This window comes from Marmota flaviventris, chromosome 15 (genome assembly GCF_047511675.1).
Source record: "Marmota flaviventris isolate mMarFla1 chromosome 15, mMarFla1.hap1, whole genome shotgun sequence".
Taxonomy (NCBI): domain Eukaryota; kingdom Metazoa; phylum Chordata; class Mammalia; order Rodentia; family Sciuridae; genus Marmota; species Marmota flaviventris.
In genome coordinates, this window is record NC_092512.1 from 46,879,914 (window position 1) to 46,906,469 (window position 26,556).

The 26,556-nt window shown below is 32.5% G+C and overlaps 1 protein-coding gene across 1 annotated transcript in view; it reads left to right on the forward strand.

The window, feature by feature from the left end:
* Positions 1 to 26,556, forward strand: part of Mmp16 (matrix metallopeptidase 16) — a 253,559-nt gene that overhangs the window by 132,542 nt on the left and 94,461 nt on the right. The window contains exon 4 of the mRNA XM_027947595.2: positions 11,598 to 11,902. Coding sequence (XP_027803396.1) covers positions 11,598 to 11,902 — 305 coding nt within the window. The remainder of the gene's footprint in view (positions 1 to 11,597; positions 11,903 to 26,556) is intronic.

Consider the following 26,556-nt stretch of genomic DNA (forward strand, 5'->3'; position numbering starts at 1 on the left):
TTAAAATGATTATCCTTTTTTAAAATACTTATCCCTTTTCATGTTCTCTGAGTTTTGGGAATCTGTGATTTGGTCTGTCATTACTTTTAGGACAGTCTCAGTAATGAATTACTTATGTTCTTTTCTTTCCTCTTCTGGTATTTTCATTATATGCCTTATATCTCACAGTTCTTAGATATTCTGCTCTGTTTTTAATTATTTTTTCTTTGCTTTTCTATTGGGGAGTTTCCATTGACATATATCTTCAAGCTCAACTGATTATTTTCTTGACCATGTTCAATCTAGTAAGCCCATCACATGAAAATAATTCTTTATTTGTTGACAGCACATGTTATTTTATGTCTAGCATTTTTCTTTATTCTTAGAGTGTCTGACCCTACTTATATTACCTATATGTTTTCTTTATGTTGCCTATTTCTGCCATTAGAATCCTTTATCATATTGATTAGTTATTTTTAATACATTATTTGATAATTCTAAAATTTCTGCTATATCTTAGTTTTATTCTGATGCATATTTCCTCTCTTATGTTTTCATTTGACTTTTAGCAAGCTTATAGTTTTTTGTTGAAAGTTGTGCATAATGTATTAAACAACAGAAACAGGGTAAATAATCCTTTATGAGATGTTTTATGTTTATCTGTGTAGGAGCTAGGTTGTTTATAATATTTCTGTAGCTGAATTTCTTTGGTATTCTCTTTTTGTCTTTCTATTTTTAATGTCTCTACTAATTTTTTCTTTTTTATGTAATTTTTTTTATTTATGTATGATAGCAGAATGTATTACAATTCTTATTACATATAGAGCACAATTTTTCATATCTCTGGTTTTATACATAGTATATTCACACCAATTCGTTTCTTCATACATGTATTTTGCATAATAATGATCATCACACTCCACCATCATTAATTACCCCATACCCCCTCCCTTCCCTTCCAAACCTTCTGCCATATCTAGAGTTCATCTATTCCTCCCATGCTCCCGCTCAATATTCCACTATGAATCAGCCTCCTTATATCAAAGAAAACATTCAGCATTTGGTTTTTTGCATTGGCTAACTTCACTTAGCATTATCTTCTCTAACTCCTTCCATTTACCTGCAAATGCCATAATTTTATTCTCTTTTATTGCTGAGTAATATTCCATTGTGTATATATGCCACATTTTTTATCCATTCATCTATTGAAGGGCATCTAGGTTGGTTCCAAAATTTAGCTATTATGAATTGTGCTGCTATAAACATTGATGTGACTGTGTCCCTGTAGTATGCTGTTTTTAAGTCCTTTGGGTATAGACCGAGGAGAGGAACAGTTGGGTCAAATAGTGGTTCCATTCCCAATTCTCCAAGAAATCTTCAACCTGCTTTCCATATTGGTTGTATCAATTTTCAGTCCCACAGCAGTGTATGAGTGTACCTTTTCCCCCATATCTTCGCCAACACTTATTATTGTTTGTATGCGTACTAGCTACCATTCTGACAGGAGTGAGATGAAATCTTAGAGTAGTTTTGATTTGCATTTCTCTAATGGCTAATGATGATGAACATTTTTTCATGTATATGTTGATTGATTGTACATCATCCTCTGAGAAGTGTCTCTTCAGGTCCTTGGCCCATTTATTGATTGGGTTATTTGGGTTTTTGGTGTCTATTTTTGTTTTAGTTCTTTATATTCCCTAGTGATTAGTGCTCTATCTGATGTGTGAGAGGTAAAGATTTGCTCCCAAGATGTAGGCTCTTTATTCACCTCACAAGATTGTTTCTTTTGCTGAGAAGAATCGTTTTAGTTTGAGTCCATCCCATTTATTGATTCTTGATTTTAATTATTGCACCAAGGGAGTCTTATTAAGGAAGTTGGGGCCTAATCCCACATGATAGAGGTTAGGGCCTACTTTTTCTTCTAATAAGACGCAATGTCTCTGGTTGTATTCCTAAATCCTTTTTCCATTTTGAGTTGAATTTTGAGCATGGTGAGAGAATGGGGGTTTAATTTCATTTTTTTGAACATGGATTTCCAGTTTTCCTAGCACCATTTGTTGAAGAGGCTATCTTTTCTCCAATGCATGGTATTGACACCTTTGTCTAATATAATTGTAGTTTTGTGGGTTAGTCTCTGTGTCCTCTATTCTGTACCATTGGTCTACCAGTATGATTTGGTGCCAATACCATGCTCTTTTTGTTACTATTGCTCTGTAGTATAGTTTAAGGTCTGGTATAGTGATGCCACCTGCTTCACTCTTCCTGCTATGGATTGCTTTAGCTATTCTGAGTCTCTTATTTTTCCAGATGAATTTCATGATTGCTTTTTCTATTTCTATGAGGAATGTCATTGAAATTTTGATTGGAATTACATTAAATCTGTGAGTGCTTTTGGTAGTATGGTCATTTTGATAATATTAATTCTGTCTATCCAAGAGCAAGGTAGATCTTTCCATCTTCTAAGGTCTTCTTTGGTTCTTTCTTTAGGGTTCTGTAATTTTCAGAAGCAATCTGTAATCTTATGATTAAATCTCTTTCTAGTGAGCCTGACTCTCTGGGCTTTGACCTTCAAAAATGTTCCCTCTTCCTTTTGGTGGGACAGAAAGGATAGAGGTAGCTGCCTAGTTTAATTGCTTTTCACCTAGATCAGATAAGGCTCTGAAAAAATAGTTTTCTTCGAAGGCAGGCTTCATTATGGAGATTCATCCCTACCCTGTATGTATTTGAAGAGCCTGGCCATCCTTCCTCCCTTTACTCAAATGGTCTTCACTTCGAACCTGATGGGGCTTTTAGAGGCAAAGCTCATGAGTGTGTTGAGGAGCCCCTATGCTTTGTCCCTGGGTGTTTTGAATTCTCAAGCTCCTCCAGGCTTCTATTCAAGTGTCCTATCCATTTCCTGGCTTTGGGGGCTATTGGTATTGGAAATTTCTGATTTTATGCATTTACCCCTTTCTCCAGTTTGCTTTGTGGCTTCAAGTATCTGATAGATTGAAGAAGCATTCATTTTGGGGAGTGATGACTTGTGTGCAGTTTACATCTTAATGCAGAACACTGAAAGTGCATAGCTATCTTTGTAATAAATCAAAATAGACAATATATACATATGCAGTGTGCAGTCTTTAAAAGAGTAGCACTTAACATAGACACAAAAATATAAGAGCAAAGAATAACACTACCATTGTGAGCCTTTTATATAGAAAATTATGAATGTTTATTGAAAGATGTAACAGAAGGCCAAAAATAAATGTAGAGGAATATTTTACTCTCGATAGAAAAAATAAATATGGTGAAGGTTTAAGTCTTCCACAAATGCATTTTAATACAAACCAAAGCTCCACCAGAGTTTGGGGGCATAATGGAACACACTGAATCAAAAATATCTTGAGGAAGAGTGAATGCCAAGGAAAGCATCAAGGTGCTTTCACTTAGTAGATATGAGGACTTATTTCAAATCAATACCAATTAAGAGTACTAATTACATGGCATAATATCAAAGATAGACAAATAGGCCAGTAGCACAAGCAAATGATTAGAAAAACAGACTTACACATATCAGCAAAATTTATTTATGCCAGGGTAGATTTATTAGATCAGATGGAAAGGATGGGCTACTTCATTTAGAAAATTACTGTGATCACTGGTTATCCATATAGAAAACAATGGAATTCATTTTACACTCCAACCACGTTCAAAAGAAAGAATTGATAAGTACCAGAAGCTTAGATAATTCCATGTATCAATACTCATCGTTTCCATTTCAGAAAGTGGCCTTTTTGGTTGATTTCCAGACTCTTGAGAGTGCACCCTATTCAGTATCTCTGAATCCTATGATACTGACCATACATCTTCTTTTAAAGAAAGAAAGGAAGGAAGGAAGAATGGAGGGAGAGAGGGAGGGATAAGAGCTGTTATATTTAGAATTGATTATAATAATTTCACTTTAGCTCGGTTTCTGTACTGACAATAACCTCAAACAGTTGTGTACATTGAAATAATTAGGTATTTGTCCCTGGAATCTCTAAGGTTCTACATAAGGACAGCATGTGGCTGAACCCTGTTTTAAAGTAAGAAAGACCTGGATTTTAATCCTGAGTCTGAAGCTCACTACCCATTAAACCATAATTGAGTTCCTTAAATCTAAGTCTCCTTTTCCCTACATGTAAGTGAGAATTGTAACAATACTTACCTCACAAGGCTTGGGGAAAAACAACTAATGTAATGGAAAAAATAATAAATTGTGCACAGTGGTTGAAACATTGTAGATAGCAAATGTCAATTCTCATCAGTGTTCCTTTTAATTTATTGAACAAGTCACAAAAATACTTGAGTATATTTTAACAGGAATATAGAAAGTCAAGAATGGGAGTTAAGAACATTTCATTTTAGAGTTAACATTTAAAACATATTAAGAACTTGCCTGATATATAAGTACTATAAAAACATTTGCTACTATTTACTTACTATATTTAGAAATATAAATACAAAATCTGACATTCGTGCCCAAAATATAGTTATTCATGGAAAGGATAACTGAAGTGTTCCATTACAAGGTACAGACAAGATTTGGGTGTAAAATCTAGGTTTTATTTGATAACAAACTCATTATAAACCAATGGCATATTGTGACTCTGAAAAAGCTAAAATTGCAAGAGTACATTGATAATATCAATAGACAGCAAATTTTTCCTGATGCTAATTTCTCTGTTTGGTTTGTTGACTACACCTTTTGTCATGAGCAAGCCATGCCATCAACACAGACCAACACATTTGTGTCTTTCCATAGTTTCAGGATTTATTTAATAACAATACTTTCACAGGCTACACTACTTTTTAGGTGTGGCACTTTACCAAATACTCAAAAGTCACCTGGTAGTCATAAGCCAGACAAACACAAGTGGTTTTATTCCAGTCTTAATTTCTAATCTCTTTAACATACAAATTACACTTCATACAATGATATATACACATCATTGTGTGTGTGTGTGTGTGTGTGTGTATGTTGCAAGCATATATAATAGAAAGACTAAGAAAGGGTTAATACAGCTGTAGAATTACAGGATGCTGAAATCAGAGCACAGGCAGAGAGAAAGGGATGCAGATTTTGAACCACCATAAATGATCAGGTAAGGACTTAACTCACCAGTTACATGGAGTTTTCTAAGCAAAAGATCCAGAGGGATGTCATTTTCACTTTGAGAGTGTGAACTTGAAGTGTCAGCTTGAGGTGTCACCTTGGAAGAGGGCCATGTGTGTGTCATCATAGGCATGAGAAACTGCACTCTGCTGAAGCCCAGGGACAGAGATTCAGAGATTTGTCATCTCTGAATTTTTGATAATTTTTCTGGGTTAGGCTCCTGATGTGTGACTAGGTGACTGGGTCAAAATGCTACTGTGTCCAGTCATGGAAGGATTCTCCTTTTATGGATCTTAGGTAAGGGGGTAATGTCCAGTGGGATTAGCAAACCCCCAAGTCTGGTGTTCCTAGTATAATTTGGGATGTTTATGTGACCAGAGATTTCTTGACTTAATTTGATAACTTGGCACATAAAAATTATTTATCAGTTTGTGCTTCGTGCTTATGCTGGACAAATGGTGATTGCTTACTTTTAAAAACAAGGTGTGGAGTAATTCTACCTTGGCACTTGTACTCTAGTAGTTCATGGCCAACTAATGCTTTACAAAATGGAGTAACTGGGTTTAGGCAAACCTGAAAACTGCTGTTCTGAATATATCATGGAGTGACTCTGAGCAGCCAGCTCCCCACACCTATCATGATGTATATTTTCTCTTAAGGCAAACACATTTTTTATTGCTTCTTGGCAAATCAAAGTACACTTCTAAATAAATCAAAATGGTAAAGGGCCCTGAATGTTGTCACATGAGGAACAGTTCAAGATTAAAGCTAAAGTTTGCCAACATGATAGAAAGAATATTTAGAGGGGAGATTTCCATTTATTCTCAAAATGCTTATAGTCCTTTAGAAAATATAATATTTTAAATTATTGGAAAATTAACCATCATTCAATCTTCTTCATCATTTGTGGCATTTAAATTAAGAAATTTATATTCATTGTCAAGTAAATTAGAGGCCATTTTTATAATAGCTAAAGTTAGTTGCTGAATAAATTCTAAGTAGGTTTTGCTTAAGCTTTTTCACAAAATAATAGAAACTTAATGATTAACAATTTTATTAAAGAGATTGTATTTCCCAAATTTGATGAATATGTATAAAATATTTTTTTTCAGAGTTCTATATTTCAATATATTAAATTAGATCCAAGGTATATGTATTTAAATCTGTCTTGTCTAGAAAGCCAGCAACTTGAGAAATAACCAATTATTTAATATAAGTTTTCATGGAGGGATTACATATTTAATTTATACATTCCTTGACAATTTCTGGTACATAAAAATGTTGTGAAGCCATGATTATATAAAAATAATACTAAATAAAAGTAAATTAGTTTGTTCAGTTTATCATGATAGAACATTATAATATATTCTCTATATGGATATGCTGATAATTCAACCATGCTATTTATCTAGCTTATAATCTCAGCAAATGTCTATTTTCCTACACAGTAGATTTCCTTTAGTTGATAATAATTTTGCATAAAATATTAGTGAGCTGTTCCAAATAAATAATTTTCTATTTAATTATGAATGCTATTTAACTTTCTTCATATAAAAATAATTTTGACACAAGAATAATATTTTTTATTGCAAAGGTATGTAGCTATTTTTTCTTGTTTTCTCTATTAGAGATAAAACAGTAATGTAACTTTGAAAGAGATTTATCAATATATCAAAAAATGGAAGGATCAATAATCTTAAGTATGTAGAATGTTTATTCTGGTATGGATCTGATGATGTTAAAACTAGACAATTCTAACTTTCTGCAGTTACCTATTGTCAGCTAAATGACATACATTTTTGCCAGTATTCTGATGAGTAACATCTAGAACTTTTCTCTTCATCAATTTTATGTAAAATTGTATAAGGTGTGGTCTAATATCAAAGATAACTATTATCAACTTTTTAGGTTATATTTCCAAAATGTATTGAAATTGAAGTTTAAAAGAATCAGTGAAATAGAATAGTGAAATAACCAGATACAGACTTGAGAAAAATAAACCCATTGTCTTAAGAAGTATATTAACTTTATCAAAAAGAATAAAAAGCAAGTAAAATATTTTAAAATTAATTTAGCTTTGTTAAGTTTTTCAGAATAAACTTTCATTATATTCATTTTATAGCATTTCTTTTTTGTTAGTATATTTAATCTTTTGCGCATCCCTTATTAGAATTGTTCAGAATATCAGTCTATTTTATTCTTATTACACATGATCTCTCTGTGCACTTTTTATTTTAGATATTAGTAAATACAAAATATACCTCTCAATGGCATAAAAGTTTCTAAACTCCTGTTTTTGTTTGCACCGGTTTCAGAACTTGAGCTCTGATTCTGAAGCACATTTGTATGTCTTATGTTCATTAATGACACCACATGTATTGTGTTGAAGTATTTTGGAAGTTCATTAGTACGTAGCTTCAAAAAATGCAAGGATGTATTTTTCAAATCCAAACAGTGCTCCACATTCATTATTCTTTACTGTATTTTTGCTTTGTTTTTTCAGAATCATTGTGTACTTGTATATAAGTCATACTGATAATTTTATTTTTCCTATTTGTATTATTATTTATTACTTGAAGTAAACAATTAATTTCTCTTTTTCACATGGAATTCATCACCAATCCACATCAACAGTTCTCTTAGAAAATTTGGCAACATATAATCGTTTAGAAAATATAGTAAAAACCAGTCCTGTTGGTCTCCATGGCTATCATCCTTATCCATATTTCTATCTTCTCTTGTGTGACTTCTGAAATGTTTTATTATTTCCATTCTTGTCCCCTCTCCATTTTCCATATTTGTGACTGGAATAATATCAAGGAACTTCTGTGCTTAAAATTCTGCAGTGGCTTCCCCCTTCACAGAATGCAATCCAATTCCCGCCAGTCCTCTCTCATTTTGTATCATTGTCTGTCATGTTCATTTTACCCCAACTCACTCAGCAGGCACATGCTCTGAACTGACCCAGTTTGCTTGACCTGCTTATTGTTCTTTCTGGTGGGAAACTCAGTACTGGGTTTCTTTTCATTCCTCCTGTCATTGAAATAATTTTTATAATCTCTTCACCTCACCTTCCCACCCCTCATATTGCCACCTGAAATTATCACTGTTTTATGTTCTTTTCACTGTCTATCTCTTGTCACTAAAATATGTGAGCACTGTAACAGAAGATTCTAGCATCTAGGCCAGTACCTATTATATGGTAAGTCAATATTCAGAGTTCCGACATTATTCTGCTTACCTCTTCACCCACAAAACAGGAAATTTAGAGACCAAGCTAGACATAGGTCTGTAGTGCTCAATGTAGATATTCATTCTTTCTCAAAATATAACTCAGAGAACAATACTGAGTAGGACACAGAATTAAAGCCAACTAACAAATTAACAACAGAACACTGCCTACCTTTCTTCCTGAGAAGGCATGAATTCTTTTACTCTGTTCACGGCTTGGCTGGGGTAAAAAAATTGTGGTGCCTTCTCAGCTCTTCCTTTTCTCTCAGAGCTTATGACTAATCATAAGTTATAGTGGGTTTATCGTCAAAGCACATCCAAAATACAACTACTTCTCAGTGTCTCTTCTACTACTTCTACTGGTCCAAAGCGCCTAGACTTGTAATTACAATAGTTCCCAATGGGTCTTCCTGTTTCAACTTTTGTTCTGCTTTAATATATTTTCTACATCATGGCTCAAGTTATCTATTTGAAGAATAAGATGCTCCTGATGCTGCAGTGACTCAGAGCAATGTCCTGACCCTCACCCCACCCGCTTTCTAACCTATACCAGGTACCATGCTGTCATTTGAATTACTAAGATTATCTCCACTCGAAGACCTTCCACTTACCATTTCTTTCTGTAGTACTCCTCTCCTTCATTCCATTTCTACTTGGATTGCTTCTTTTTTCTTGTATATAATGAATAATAGTTATCATTAATTAGTCATTGGAAACCTTACTTTTCTTATAAAGAACTAGCAATAGAATTCAAGACAATGGATTCTGACAATGTTTAGGATGAAGCTTTTTAGAGCTCTCCAGATCTGACACTTAGAAAAATTTCTCTAGATTCCTATAAACCTTAACTTCCTTTTTTGTAAGATAGGTATAAAAGCCCATCTCATTGGGTTGTTCCAGGAATATAATTAGATGTTGTAAAGTGCTTGCCTGGCTTATAGTGAATGCTCAAATAATACAATTATTACTTTAGCATAACTCTTGACTGCCATTGTGGTTATCTGGACATGGTTACATTTGGGTTGCATATTGTCTCCATATTATTCTTTGCCACTGGAGAGTATATATTAAAAGTTTTTACTTTTTTTTGGCAGGGGAGGGGGTACTAGGGATTAAACTCAGGGGCACTTGACCTCTGAGCCCCATCCCCAGCCCTATTTTGTATTTTATTTAGAGACAGGGTCTCACTGAGTTGCTTAACACCTCACTATTGCTGAGGCTGGCTTTGAACTCCTGCCTCAGCCTTCCAACCCCTTGGGATTACAGGCATGCATCACCACACCTGGCTAAAAGTTTTGATATGTTGATTAATACATTTTAAAAGCAAAATAATTTTGAGTTCTATATATACAATGACATACATTAGAGACACTGTAATTTGACTATCACTCCATCACTAGCTTCCAGTTCTTGAACATTATAGTCTTTTTGTACTAAAATATTTTCTTAGTATAAATTCATATTTGGAAGACATTATTGTTTGAAAGGGTTTGAAACTCACTTATCACTCCCGTGGAATTTACCCAGTGTTGTACATTCATGTCAAGGGTTTATTGTACTGCAACGTAAAAAATATATAGACTAGGGCTAGGGATATAGCTCAGTTGGTAGAATGCTTGCCTTGCCTGCACAAGGCCCTGGGTTCAATCCCCAGTTCTGTAAAAAAATTACTAAATAAATACATACACACACAAAACACACACACACACACACATGCACACAGACTTGCCAGGCACAGTGGCACATACCTGTGATCCCAGTGACTTGGGAGGCTGAGGCAGGAGGATCACAAGTTCAAGATCAGCCTGAGCAATTCAGTTAGAACCCTAAGCAACTTAGTGAGATCCTATCTCAAAATTAAAAAATAAAAAAGGACTGGGGATGTGGCTGGGTGGTAAAGCACCCCTGAGTTCAATCCTCAGAGGAGGAAAAAAAAAAAAAAAAAAAAATATATATATATATATATATATATATATATATATATATATATATATATATATATAAATAAGAGAGAGAGAGAAAGCTTTTTCGCTTCTGTGACTAAAGGATCAGACCAGAACTATAGAAGGAGGAAAACTTTGAGGGCTCATGGTTTCAGAGGTCTTAGTCCATAGAAGGCTAGCTCCATTCTCTGGGGCTCAAGGTGAGGCTGAACATCATACTGGAAGAGTGTAGCAGAGGGAAGCAGCTCACATCATGGTGAACAGGAAGCAGAGAAGAGTGTCTCCACTTGCCAGATACAAATATATATCCCAAAGCCACCTCCTCCAGCTACACCCTACCACTTCAGTTACCACACAGTAGATCTCGATCACTCATTGGGTTAAGACTCTCACATTTCTCCTCTAAACTTTCTTGCATAGTCTCGCACATGAGATTTGGGGGACACCTCATATCCAAACCATAAAACTATATATTATATAAATATATAAATATACTTATATAAATATATACATTTATATAAATCTATACATACATATATTTATATACATAAATATATATTTATTTACTTATATGTATGCATATCTATTTTATGCATATATACACACATATACATACATATTAGTTTCATTTATGTTTAGTTAGAAAAAAACAAAATTATCTAGAAAAAATAAGTATCTGATTAGTATAAACATAATCAAGAATAATATTGATAATATTTCATTGATTTTGTTAGCATAAGAACAAACTAAATAGTCTGATTTAAATTCATATGATTACTCAGTACATTTTTAATTAGAAAAGTTAAAATAATAGTGTATCAGAAATTATAATCTTCTGTTTAAAACTTAAGAAGTGATAATGTCTGCTGAATTAGTGTTCATAAATAAAGAAAAGCATGAGTACAATATTTGAAATTGATGTATGCAGATACAATGATGTACCTCTAAATATTTAAAAAACATGAAGAAATTGAAATTTTTATTTTAAATTGAACCCATTGTACGAGTTTGATTGTTTGGCAGATCTCCCTTTCTGCATTATTCTCCAGGAGGCAAATTGACTGTTAACCATTTAACCATTCTGCAAAGATCTTCTCACTGATAACTTTGATAATTAAACACTATACTACTGATAATTTAATGATCCCAAGAGAGTAAAAACTAGCTATGAAGACAAGAAGAATACATAAATTTCATTTTAATTTAATATTATTAGTTTTTTCCTTTACATTTTACTGAGCTATGATCTAAATCTGAAATAAGGTTGACATAATAGAGCCAAGCTAATTATTGTCTTTTCTAACTTTCAGCATAAAGAACGTAACTCCTAAAGTAGGAGACCCTGAGACCCGTAAGGCTATTCGCCGTGCCTTTGATGTGTGGCAGAATGTAACTCCTCTGACATTTGAAGAAGTTCCCTACAGTGAATTAGAAAATGGCAAACGTGATGTGGATATAACCATTATATTTGCATCTGGTTTTCATGGAGACAGTTCTCCCTTTGATGGGGAGGGAGGATTTTTGGCACATGCCTATTTCCCTGGACCAGGAATTGGAGGAGATACTCATTTTGATTCAGATGAGCCATGGACACTAGGAAATCCTAATCATGATGGTAAGTTTATACTTTTTTTGCAGTGTAAATAGACTTATTTTTATTTTTAGAACGCCCCAAGGATTTACTAATTTACAAGCGTAAGGCATTGATTCTAAATTTTCCTTTAAAGTTATAAAGCAATATGTAAGGCTTGTTATGTTTTAGAACAAGAATTGGTATGAGTCAGTAGATAATATAGTTATGCATATGTTCTTTTGGTTAAAGATTAAAACCTTACACTGTATTTGTAAATACTGTAAATTTAAAAACAACTTCATGATAAAACAACTAACATGATAGTTACTTGAATAAAAGACATGTGTTTCTAGACAAAAATGCATATTTTGATTCTTATTTTTTTTAACATTCAATTATAGCATCTTAGACTTATATGATTCCTAAGCATCCGTGTGCCTAATTCTTGTAAGACTTAAATATTTTTCCTCCTCTCTATTGTAGAATGTTGTTCTACTACAAGAATGCATAGCTTTGATGACAACTAATCAGCTAATAAAACTCTTAATTCTTCCTTGATGAGTTAAGCCTAGTCATGAAATGAAGCTTTGTTAATGCATTAGAAGGTTTAGTTAGCTGGATTATTGTAATAGCTTCGCATATTTAGGACACCCAGGGTTCAGTCATGTAATGGATAGAACGGAGGTTGAGTTAAAATAGCAATCAGTTTTAAAAGAAAACACAACTGTTCTTGTTTTCCAAAATAAATTATATTTATATTTTTCAAAACTTTTTATTTAAAAGACAGAGACAGATTTATCAGGAGATTTCAAGTGTAGTGGAATGAAAAGCCAAAAACCTTGGAGTCAAGCAGATTAATGTTTAAAAGCTGGCTAAATAGCCATCAGTTCAAAAAGCCTCTGTCTGATGTGTATTTTCTTGTTCTTACCATGTAGTTTAAATAACAGGCTATGAAGAATGTGAGTGGAAGCTCTTTCTATGCAGGACTATATAAACTATATCTGAGCATCTAATAATACAATATCTGGCAATATGGTTGTTGAACCATAAAGTTTGATTCTTTGCGATGTATCTAAGAAATAAGAAAAAAAGAAAAAAAAGTTTGATCCTGATATCACTTAAAATGAAATTTTCTTTTATTTTTATCAAAGTCACCCAATCATCCCAATGAAATCACTCAGACTTCAAGTCAATTGTTAGCATTTTGTTTTTGCACTCTAAATTATTAAAAAGAGTGGTACTTCTAATGGGAGAATTTTGTTGGCACAGGCAAAAGTATGTTTGCTTCCAGGGGAATAATGGTCTTGAAGTTCTGAAAACAGAAAATAATCTTTTATTGCAATTATATATCCAATTATTAAAGTCACATTATTTTTAAAATTTAAATTAATGTTTTAACTAATAACTATATATACTTCAGGACAACATGTAACATTTCCATACATGTACACATTGTGTAAAGTTTAAATAAGATTAAATATGTCTAGTTCCTTAAATACGTATCACTTATTTATGCTGAAACTTTAAAATCTGTAGTCTTGAAGTTGTGTTAATTTGTCTTTTTGGCCTCATAAATTAAAATGTATTAAAATCTTATATGAAGGAGAAAACTATCAAATTGCCAATATTTTGTCTTAGTATGCTGAAATCCTTGACAAAGAAGGGCTGTGATAATTCTTGGATGTGTGCTCTATTAGTGAGTTTTTAAGACATCAACCAACACTTTTTAAAAATAGACAAAGTTTTTAAGAAAAACTCGGTAAGAGGATTTGATGACATAGGAAATGGGAATGTTTATATTCATTTGAATATGATCATTGCTGTGAATTATTTTTGTTTTGTATATTGTTTTTCAAGGAATGGATATATAGAAAAAAAATCTGAAATATAGCATGTGGCCTGTAGGTGTGCAATCACTTTAAGTCACTTGTCACTGAGAGAATCCACTGGTTTATCTGATTGCTTCCTAACTTATACTGTGGAGATAGAACATTCTCTGCACATACAGCCACATGACTAAAAACTTAAAACAGTTGTTTGATACTTGGTTTTTCATTTGGAGGAAAATATGTCTTTAGCACTCAAATAAGAATGTTTCGCCTTGTGAATGTGCCTAAAGGAAAGAACTGTACAAAATAATAATGTTTCAGAATTGCAAGGGATTAGTGAGATGTTAATTGACTGTAGGAAATGTAATTCCATAAAGATTTACTGCTTAATTGAAATTCAAACTCTTAACCAGAAACAGCAGGGCAGCCAGGGTAGTGTCAGGCTGAAGTATTGATCATTTATCAAAAGAACAGCCTCTAGCTTTGCTTGTGGTACTGGGGAATGTGGGGAGAATTCATGCCTTTGTATATACTAGATCCAAACTGCATGTGAGACTATTGTATCACAAATAATACAAGACAAAATTTTTACATCTTCATCAATAAACTTTTGTTTTTCTTTAATCTAGTCCTGGAATGCCCCTGGCTTACTTACCTGAATTATTTTCTTCCTATCCTATTTACAGCTCTTGAGCAAGGAGAAAACAGAGCAGCTTGGTTATTTAGTGAAAATGCAAATGAAAAAGCCTTTTGATAATTTTCCACAGCATATTGCTCAGCTAATGAAGGCAATTTGAATTCTGTCTACCTCAAAAGAGATAAACGGTGTCTTAGGTTGCCAGTAACCCTTAATTCATTGTTATCTACTTTTCTATCAATTTGCTTATAGTCATGATATTTTTTGAAAACTCAAGCTGAAGGCCATTAAGTAAATTAAAATAAATATCCACATTCTCCCTCTCTGTCTCACACACATACACATACTCATTGTCTCTTTCACACACATACATCCCTAAAAAAATTATGCCATTTTTCTATTTTTTAATTTATTTATTTTTATTGAGTTTTTAATTTTTGTTTACTGAATAAGTAAAATATATCCAGAGTAATTAAAAAGAAAATATTTATCATGATAGGGTTTTTGAAAATAATATATTTACAGTAGTTTGGAAATTTTAACTCTAGAATGTTAAACTTTATTTTGAATTACATTAGCTTATAGTTTCCTTGGCTATGATATAAAGTTTAAGTGGGATTAAAATTACAAGCACAAACCTATCACAAAGCTATTTCTTTTTTGTTTAAATACCTTTATTTTGTTTATTTAATTATTTATGTGGTACTGGGGATCGAACCCAGTGCCTCATGCATGCTAGGCAAGCACTCTACCTCTGAGCCACAACTCCAGCCCCCACAAAGCTATTTCTAAATAGACAAATATCTAAGTAGTAATGGGATTTCAAATTGATCATCTCTGAACAAAAAAATATATCTATTATAATGATATATAAAACTTGGGATAGAATAATATCTAAATAATGTCCTATTTACCATTGTAGTTGCAATTCTGCTAACAGAAATAATGAAATACAAGGACTATTTACTGTTTTGAAAGTTCATAGCCTAAAGTCAAGGGCATATCACTCTTGTGGCAGGCTGTTCAAAAATATAAGGAGAGATTAATAATGATAAAAATGTCACCTGAGACATTAAAACTCTTAAATCTATTCTGTTTTGCAATGTGAAATTATTATTTCATCCCAGCCCACTCACTCATGAATACTCAAAGGATTTTCATGATGTGATTCTTGAGTCAATGGACCTAACTTATGCCAACCATGGAGAGTTAACACTCTGTAAGAAAGATATAATCTTGGGTACACTAGTACAGAAAGTACATGCCCTAGGTAAACCCAGATATTTGGCAGCTGTCTGATACCTCCCCACACTTTCTGTTCATGTTCAGCTGCTACGGCTATACGACATGTCTCAGAGGTACAGGATTTGAACTTTTGTCTTTGAGGAAAGGAGATAGATGCCAACTGGCTATTATGAAGATGTCTGTTAGTCAGCAACACAGTCTGAGGGAATAATCTAGAGCTATTTATACTGTGGTTTTTGAAGATAAGGGAAGGACTCCATGTGACTAAGCAGTCAAGGGCTTAACCTGTCCTTAAACAGGCAAACTTACTGATATTTTAATTTCTAAAATAATCTCTCTACTGCATAGTTCTTACCTTAGCATGTTTTATCAAATATTGGAAACTCTCTCTTTCTCAAAGAAATTTGGCTTTCACCTTCATGGCAGTGTTTTTTTACTTGTTTTTAAAACCATGTGTTGTTTGCTTTAAAACCTTCCTGGAATGATCTTTATTTCACAAAGTTTATTTTATTTCACTAGACTAAGTGACTTCAAGTTTGATAGTGTCAACTCTTTTGAAATCTTTCCATTATGTAGCTTCATTTGATCATTTTGCAGTATCAAGTTGTGTGCAATTAGAGAACAGCCTGCTAACTGATGTAGACACGCTCACAAAAACTATTTCATTATTACAGTATTAATAAAATATATAGATAGATCATGAACATTAAAAGCCTATAAGATAGTTATTAATAAACGTAAGAGAGAAATGCCCATGACTTTTAACACAGTAGAATTTAATTTCTTGTGCATTTGATGGGAGAGAGCGTCTCTCTCCCATAGAATGGAGTTTTAGCCATAATTAATACATGGCATCCATGGTTGCCTCAGATGTCAACATTCAGGCAGCAATTGAGAGAAATGAGATAAGTGTGCCCAAGGTTTTAGGTGTCCATCCTGCAAGTGGTGTCTATAACATTTCTGCTCAAGTTCCACTAACTAAATTTCAACCCCATGGCCACACCTAATCACAAGGAACACTGGAGAAAGGCAGTGGATTAAATAAATAGCTAATAAGTGACTTCTACACCAGTATGTCAGGAGATAAGCAATATTACTTGGATTTTACATACAACTCCATAGGTAAGTTGCTTAATCATAATCAGTTTTCATTTGAATTTTGACCTATTAATGATTATTTAATTTCTGTCATTTCTGTCCTTCTATAGTCTGTGTAGGAAATTTCCTTCAAATTCATTTTTAAATAGGTTCTTTTTCCTTAAATCTGGATTGTCATCAACAAAACAAAATTAAATGTTTAAAATTTAGCCATTTTTATGAATATAAACTATATTTTTAAGCTTTTGAAATAATTCAGTTGGCTTGAAATAAAAAATCTGCTAGTTTTACATTATTTAAATTATTCAAGACCATTAACAAATTTCTACCTTAATTTTGTCCATTTTTTGCCACAATAACAGCCACATCAGTATAAAATCATCTATCCTTTCATTTTAGCAAATTCCATTCAGTTTAAACAAATTTATAGACTCTTGTCCTTACATTTGTCACCTTCCTCTTAATTTGACATCAAATGGGACAATAAAACCTTTCTCCCCATTTAGAAAGGGAGGAGAAATCAACCTTGTAAACCACAATGTTTTTTTTTTTTTTTTTTTTTTTTTTTTTTACACATGGTGTAATGTATCAAAAGACAAAATGGTGGGCAAGAGGAGTTTCCAACCTGTTGCATGTATTTTAACCAATGGAAATCAACTTAAGACAATGAGATGTCACCCTACTTTCCAGGTTTTAGTTGAAAAGGCTAGCATATAAAAGAAAACAGGTAATTCAAAAATACTGATTATTTTTAATCAAAGATGCCTGAAGAAGAAAACAAAAAGTAATATTTATGGCCTAAATTACTTGTGCATTTAGTATGTCCCAGATACTATTCCAAATTAGCTTTTATATATACAAGTTTACAAGTAGGTAATATAATCAGTTCAATTTGTAAATAAATTTAGGCACTAAAAGTTTGTTAATTTGCCCAGGGTTAGGTAGGTAGTACTAACAGAATGGTACCATTAAAATGATAACAAATAATTTGATAAAGGGTACATCTACTTGAAAATGCAAAAGAAGAATCTATACTGAAAATATGTTATTGAGTGAGCCAGAAAAATAATATTGGAAACAACATAACACCTCATAAACAATTTTCTATGGACCATAAAAAGAAAACTTGTGGAAGTTTTTGGTATAAGCCATTTCCCAAAAAGATGATGATGTGAAAGCTATGAATAAAACAAGAGGTAGAAGACCAGGTAGATAGATCCAGCCTAGATATTATACATTCTTTCACCATCTCAGAAGATGATGAGTGGTAAAATAACGCAAAAGAAATAAAGGAACACGTAGTTGCCAGAAAGTATTATTCTAAAGTGACATTGTAGTATTATGTAATTTGGAAGTCTACTTTTTAGTACCAGAGTTTGAACCCAGAGTGCTTAACCAGTAAGCCACATCCTCAGCCCTTTTTATTTTGAAACAGATTCTCACTAACTTGCTTAGGGCCTTGCCAAGTTGCTAAGGCTGGCTTTGAACTTTAATCCTCCTGCCTCAGCCTCCTGAGTCACTGGGATTACAGGCATGCACCAGCATGCTCACCTTCAGAAGTAATTTTATTCACTGAAAGTAAATAAAATAAGATCCATAAATACATACATTATGTAAGTTTTAAAAAATTCTATAAAGCACTAGACAAAACAATAAAAAATTTCTTCACAATTGACTAAATAATAAAACGATCTCTGCTATGCAAACTACTAAAAGACACTGGAAGGGAAATGTACATAATTTATATATCTTAAATACTTGGATAGTCTTCATGGTATTAAAATGTATCTGTGGTTAAAGTATTCCTATATAAAAATATGTATGTTAGAAACTATGTGTGTCCTGAAAGACACTTCTTATGAGTTATTGATAACATAATGTGAAAGATAAGAAAAATTTGCGGTTAATCCTTCAGCATTTATGATGTTAACATACAGGTCTGATGTTGTAATTTCATGTTCTCTTCCTTCAACAAAAATTTTATTGATTTTAATTTTGCTGTTATCAATCATAATAGAAACCTGGGGAAGGACTGAGCATTGTATAAAATTTTAATGAAAATATTAATGATCTACACTATTAACAATAGTAAAATTTTACAATTTAGGGTAGACATATGTATTTTTAATATTGAATTTATGATGTAACGTAACATAATAAGCACTTTTTTTTTTTTGGTACCAGGTATTGAACCCAGGAGCACTCAATTGTTAGAGATGGTGAACAATTTTTTCATGTATTTGTTGATTGATTGTATATCCTCTTCTGAGAAGTATCTGTTCTGAGACAGGGTCTCACTAAGTTGCTTAGGGCCTTGCTAAAATGCTTAGACTGGCTTTGAACTCATAATTCTCCTGCCTTAGCCTTCCAAGTTGCTGGGATGATAGGTGTGTGCTACTGCACCCGGACATAAGAAACATTTTTAAAGAATACTTAAAATTCTTACTTCTGAAAGTCAAGGTGCTCCACAGATCTTCTCACTAATTAATAAATAAATGGGTAATAAAAAGCATATTTTTATTGAATAGTTTGGCATCACTTCTGTAAAATATATCTCTAATAAGTCAGGAAAGCAGTAAGCTAAAACTGATGTTTTGAGTGGTTGTGCACATTTAAAAATCAGACACCAACCTTTAGTTCAGGGAAAAAGATGAAATTAAATCTACTTTGACTTAAATAGATGTCAAATGATAAGGTTCAAAAGAGCACATTAAAAATTAAATGAACATTCTTTCAGTTTTGTAAGTGTCTTCAACTTTATTTCCAGTGTCTTCTCTTGAACATTTTCTACTCAGATTGTCCTACAAATCAGATACTGTTTAACTTAGATTGTTTTCTTGCTGGATGATGTAGCCTGCTTCTTGCTCTGCTTAGAATTGACATAATGGACCCCATGAAAACTATTATTCTTTAAAAATATCAATATAGATATATACCAACTCTGGCATATCTATACCTGAGTGTCTTTATAATTTAGATCAAGAAAAAAAATTATTTAGTCTTCAGATAAAGAGGACTATTTTTTTTCAATACTTAGCTCAAGTTTATTGATGATAATATAATTAAGATATCAATTCTATATTTATGACAATTCTAGGGCTTTGGATATAGCTCACTGGCATGATGCGTTGATTCCTAGCACTAAATAAATAAATAAATAAATAAATAAATGAAATTCATTATATATTTAACATTTTTTAATTAAGAATTTGTTTCTATGTTTATAATATAGGATATGGGAGTTTAAAAGAACATAACCACCATTTAAACATTAATATGTCAATGCATCTACTTCAATACCTGGCACATATAAGAAATATTAAAATAAATATTTGTTAGTTTATTTCCTGGTAGCTGCAGTACTAATAAACATTTTGATTTAGTATTTCAGCCATAATTTACAATGAATCTGCAACTGTGATAGAGTTTATAATATTTTCAACATGGAAGCCATACATATTCTCACTGTAAAACTCAGTGAAACTGGTTGCTAAAAAGAAAATCATTAAGATCATTTTGAATACTTCTACCCCAAGGTAAGGTAACCCCTGAAATTTCTAATGGCTTTAATCACTATCCTCAATATATATATATATATATATATATATTAACTGCTAGATAAGTGCTATAGACTGGATCATAAATTCCCCCAAAGGTCTATGTGGTAAAGATTTGATCCAAGTATAGTACTGTATTGAGAGGTGACACTTAAAGTGGTAGAACCCAATGCCAATTCTTCAAGCCATTGGGAACATGCACTTGAATGAAATAGCCAGACTCCTAACCCCTTCCTCTTTCTCTCTTTTACTTCTTGTCCATGAAGTAAAACCAAAAATCAATAAACAGGACAGACTCAAACTCAAAAGTGTCTTCTCAGCAAAAGAAACAATCTGTGAGGTGAATAGAGAGCCTACTCTTGGAAGCAAATTTTTACCTCTCACTCATCAGATAGAGCACAAATCTCTAGGGTATATGAAGAACTCAAAAAGCTAAGCACCAAAAAAAATCCCAACCAATAAATGGGCCAAGGACCTGAACCGATACTTCTCAGAAGAGGATATATAATCAATCAACAAATATATGAAAAAATGTTCATCATCTCTAGCAATTAGAGAAATGCAAATCAAAACTACTCTAATATTTCATCTCACTCCAGTCAGAATGGCAGCTATTATGAAGACAAACAACAATAAGTGTTGGCGAGAATGTGGGGAAAAAGGTACACTCATACATTGCTGGTGGGACTGCAAATTGGTGCAGCCAATATGGAAAGCAGTATGGAGATTCCTTGGAAAACTGGGAATGGAACCACCATTTGACCCAGTTTGGTTTTATTTTCTCCTACCATGATATACTACCAAGTGCATAAAGCAGTGGTATAAATTATGGATTGAAGCATCCAAAACTGTGAACCAAAAGAAGCAGGCTCTCTTTTTAAGTTTATTATCTCAGGTGTTTGTTATAGGAACAGAGACTTTACACAATAAAATAAGGGTGTAAATCTGGGCAGATATACATGTAATTGTTATTGTATTGTTTATAGTTTTAAATTATTTACCCTTTTCACTGAACTTTATTTGCCTAACATTTTCCTATTTCACTAAAACATATTTAAATACAATCTGATGAATCTGCCATATATATAATTTATTTAGATTATTTTAGAAGCCAAAATTAAAGTTATTTCTAATTTTAGCTATTAGATATACTATAACTAACACATTTATACACAGGATTTTGTCTGACCCTGGTTATTTCTTTGTAATTGATTCACATAATTATTTGGCCAAAGACCATGAACTTTTTAAAAGAGCTTAATATGTTTATAGTTAGTTTTCAAAAATTCAGAACCAATTTAAACTTTTTAAAAATTGGTTCTGAAGAGTAAGAGTGTTCAGTACATTGACCCTAACCATAACTATAAATATGATGTTGGTTGTACTGGATACCAAGTACTGGTAAGTGTTATAGATGAATTTCATGTAATCTTCATTACAACTGTATTATATAGATTGTTAGTATCCCAACTTCACATATGAGAAAAGTGAAAGATAAAGGGTTAAGTATTATGCTTTGAAGTAAGTTATAGATGTGAGTCCAGGTAGGATGGCTTCCAAGCACAAAAAAATCAACCATTCAAAGCTACCCATCTGCATGTTCTGTCTAGTAATTCCTGTTCTTTACTTTGACCAACTCAAGAGATAAAAATTTAATTTGCTCATTTGCATATGTTATTAATATTAAAGGACACATTTTAGTGTATGTTATTCATTTGTGTTTTATAAATGTTTGTGAACAGCTGTTTCTTGTGGGTGGACCATTCTATTTCATTATTTTCATTATTATGACAGAGGTCTCTCAATAGAAAAGATATGGATTACTTTTCTCATTTTTCCCACATCATCATTTGCAGGAAATGAGAGAAAGAGAAAGCAAAATTATCACCCTGCACAAGGAAGGATAAAGGGGAATCCTCTCCTTTACTTGCCTATGGGGGGATATCCTTTTCTTATTCCAGGAATATATTTTCAGTAAGAGTTTCTTTTCCCCAATGTTGTATTTGTTGTTGCTGCTGTTCTATTACAAATGATTGATAAGTCTAGAGAGGTCAGTATTCATTTGATCCCAGGGATATTTTAATTTTTATGACTTTTCAAATGGTACACCCTTTTGTATTTTGGGGTTTTAATTTTTCCCATTGTAATATGCAGAATACATTTCTTAATTTCTTCAAACATAGAACCTAGTTTAGCAGACAGTATTTTATCTATTTTCTTTTAAAAATTTTTGATGTGAAATAATTGGTTTTCTGAGTTCTTGTAGGCAGAAGTTCTTTCTAATCAAAATGTTGTGAAATATGCTTAATAAGGTTATTAAGACTTGAAAAGTATAGGAAAATATTATAAAGAACTTCAGTATATATTCAGCATTTCACAAAAATTAATTTTGTACAATTGCATTCATAGCAAGAGTGGAAACTAGATTAATTTTATCTTCCCAGTTGCCATAATTCAATAAATTATAATCTGAGTTTAAGATACATGTGGCTATGATGGTACTTCTAAAGCATGTCCATGAATTATTTAACACTTGTCTCTTTAAAATACAGAGTCTTGGGCTGGAAATGTAGCTCAGTGCTAGAGTGCTTGCTAGGATGAAACATGCCATAGGTTCAATCCCAAGTATCCTTCATCCCAAAGAAAATAGAGTCTAATTCCTCTCCCTGTGAATATGGGCCGTGCTTAGTAACTCACTTATTTTTTTAATTGGTTTTATTTTTTAAATACATGACAGCAGAATGCATCACAATTTTTATTACACATATAGAACAAATTTTCATACCTCGGTTGTTTATAAAGTATGTCCACATCAATTCATGTCTTCATACATGTACTTTGGGTAATGATGTCTATCACATTCCACCATCCTTGCTAATCCCCTGCCCCCTCACTTTCCTTCCCACCCCTCTTCCCTATCTAGAATTTATATATTCCTCCCATGTTCTCTCCCTCCCTACCCCACTATGAGTCAGCCTCCAGTGCTCTAATATGATGTTTGATTCTAGGTTATAAATCATATCTGGAGCTAGTACCTTATCTTTTTTTTCTCCCCTCCTCTCTCCATCATTCATCAAGATATTTGCCTTTAGAGTCTAACCCCCATTTTATGGAAACCCATACTATATAAGTACACCCTAGTGGAGATGCACCTCTGCAAAAAGCCAGTACCAATTTGCAAGCTGTATGAGTGAACCATGCTTCACTCCCAGTGAAATCTTCAGAAAAATGAAAATCCAACTTCTATCAAATTGTTCCCACCTGAGAGCCACCCATTAAAATGTATAGTGTGAGGTTAAGAGCCAACATTCATCATTTCTATCCATATGGTATTCAGTTGAATTGGCACTATTTACTGAAAAGGACATCTGTTCCCTACTATACTGCTTTATAATGATTGTCATTAAATGAGAGATTATCTGTGTGGATCTATTTCTGGATGATTTGTTTAATTTATAAAGTCTCCTTGTCAATCCTTATACCAGTATTGTTCATCAGTGTTGATTTTGGTAGTTTACTGAAAGTCTTTATCTGCAGTGTAAGTCATCTATTGGGAAGGGGGTTCTTTCCTCAGAATAGCTTTGGTTATTTGAGGCTGTTCCTGGAGTTTTGAATATCCCTCTGCCAGAAATCCTTTAAGATTAATTCTACTGTGGAATTGTTATGAACAAATTATATTGGCTTGTCTTTGAAAATTTATTTATTTTGCATTCCTTTCTGAGTGATATTTTTGCTGGCATAATTTTAGGTTGGCTATTGTTTTCTTTAAGCCTGTAAAGATCTCATATCGTTGTATTCTAGTTCTCAATGTTAATGTTGAGAAGTCATATGCCAATTTTTCTCTCTTAAACAAAATGTTTTTTTCATTTTTCCAGCTGTTATAAGATGTTCTGTTTAGATTTCATTAGTTTTACTATGATGTGTCTTCAAATAATTTTCTTAGTTTTTAATCTGACTGGTGTTCAAATGCTTCTTTTCTAACTATATACAGGAAAATGTTTTGAGCAGGAAATAAAATAAGCCACTAACCATAAATTGGACTTCATTATTCTTAACAATATTTGTTTCATTTTAAAGTGAAGTAGCATTGAAAGTAAGAAAGAAAAGCAAATCATTTATATGAAATAGATATCTGTAATGCCTGTATATAGAGCAGTCACATGCAGAATATATCATTGGAAGACAATTTGGCGTTTATGTTTCTTTACATCTTGAAAATAATTTGCTGTCCTTTTTATGATGTTTCTGTATTTGCTTACTTTTAATCTATTTATATATTTTTTAATAAAAATAGAGCTTATTTAAAAAAAAAAAAAAGATGGTAAAGGTCTTTAAGCTAAGACAATTTTCATCTGAGCTCCAGACCCAATTCTTCTGCCCCACAGGATCCTTAAACTGAAGAGATTTAAAAGTTAACTTACATCCCCAGATCTACTATATTTTTTATCTTCTTTGTCTGTATTAATCTATCAATATCCATCTGTTGTCCAAACTAGAAACCTGGTGTCGACCTGAGTTTGTTTATGTTCAGTTTGTTTGTTTGCCCTTTATGTCTGCCCCTGTCTACAAATAACTTGGTGATATTGCGTCAATTCTTTGTGTCTCTGTTAGACCATACCATGCCCACCATCCATGCCACTTCTGCCTTGGATCAGACTTTTGTTAATTCTCATGTAGGCATTTTAATTGGATCATAACTGTTTGCCCTGCCTACAGTTTTAAACTCTAATACTCAGTCCTACTACAAAATCATAATAGAAATGTTTGTTTCCTCATCTGAGTCTTTACTTCTCAATAGATTATCCATACTTTTACCTCAAAACTTGCTACACTTGTAAATTTTGATCACACATCTGAAAGTTACAGACCAAGACTTGGAGTTTATTTGTTGAATCCACTGTGCCTGCAACATTTTAGATGCTAAGCTTATGGCTAATGAATTATGAGTTTAGTTGTTTGAATTTTTGTTTATCTGTCTACGCTGTCAGACTAAACTCATTGAGACTCAGGTCTGTGTGCTTAATCTGATGCTCAATAAGTGTTTGCTTAATGGATAAATGCATGCAGTAGAATTAAGTTTGGCTAAAATAAACTTTGATTAAGAACTTGTAAAGGACTAAAAGATTTATTATAAAGTTTTAAAATAGTTCAAAGGAAGAGAATTGCATAAAAATAGTACAATGATTGTGAGATAAAGTTTGAATTCATTATAGAAATGGGAAAGATTTATTTTTTTATCTTTGTGTGTGTGTGTGTGTGTGTGTGTGAGAGAGAGAGAGAGAGAGAGAGAGAGGAGAGAGAGAGAGAGAGAGAGAGAGAGAGAGAGAGAGAGAGATGAAAAAGCTTACTAGGGAAAATTCTGTTCATACATGTTTCCAGACATGAGCATATTGGAAAATAACAAACCATAGGACAAGTCATCAAAATAAGCCTATATACATTATTAGCCTATTGGTGTTTTATAGGGATGTAATGGGAGAATATTTAAGGAAATGTAGACACATAGACTAAAATTAGATTTTCAAAAATGTTTAGTAATTTGCAATACCAAAAAACACAAAACATGTATTTTATTTTGAATTAAGATAGTAGGTAGACCCACTTTACCACAAAAAAGAGAACTGATTTTGAAACAGAAACTATAAGTCATAGAAAATATAGGCACTTCTCTGGAAAAAAAATGAAGTTTTGGGGTAAGATCTTCCTATTGGACAATTTAGAGAAATTTGAGTACTTTTAAGTTTGATGTGAGTTAAAGATTAATGGATGTCAAATATACAACTTTGAGGGACTGAAAACAAAATTTCTTTTTGTATGTGAGTATGAAGAAAGATGCTGTTAATGATCTGAGAGCTGTGTATCTTTAATAGTCATTGACCCAATGGAGACAGTGGTCTTTTGAAAACCATTGCATACAGTTATTATATTTGTTAGAAGTGGTACTAAGTTGTTAGAGGTGTAGTTTTCTAACTAGCTGAGTAAAAAGCATATTATAAAAAAATTAAAACTTTATATTTATGTGTATATTTTTCTATAAATATTTTACATTTCAACAAAACAATGTCCTACTTTTTAAAGTTTTCATGCTTTGGAGGTTCTGATTAGTTATCTTTGTTATTGTTGTTGTTGTTTGCATTCTATTTTATATATAACAGAAAACTATAGTTAATGATCTACATATTGATGATGAATTATAACCTATTTTCTTTCCTTTTTATTTTTATATAGTTGACTTGAAGGTTATATCATACATGAAGGTCAGCAGGATATACAATGACAATAAATGAATATAATTACATGTTAGATGATATGATTGCTGTCATAATGAGA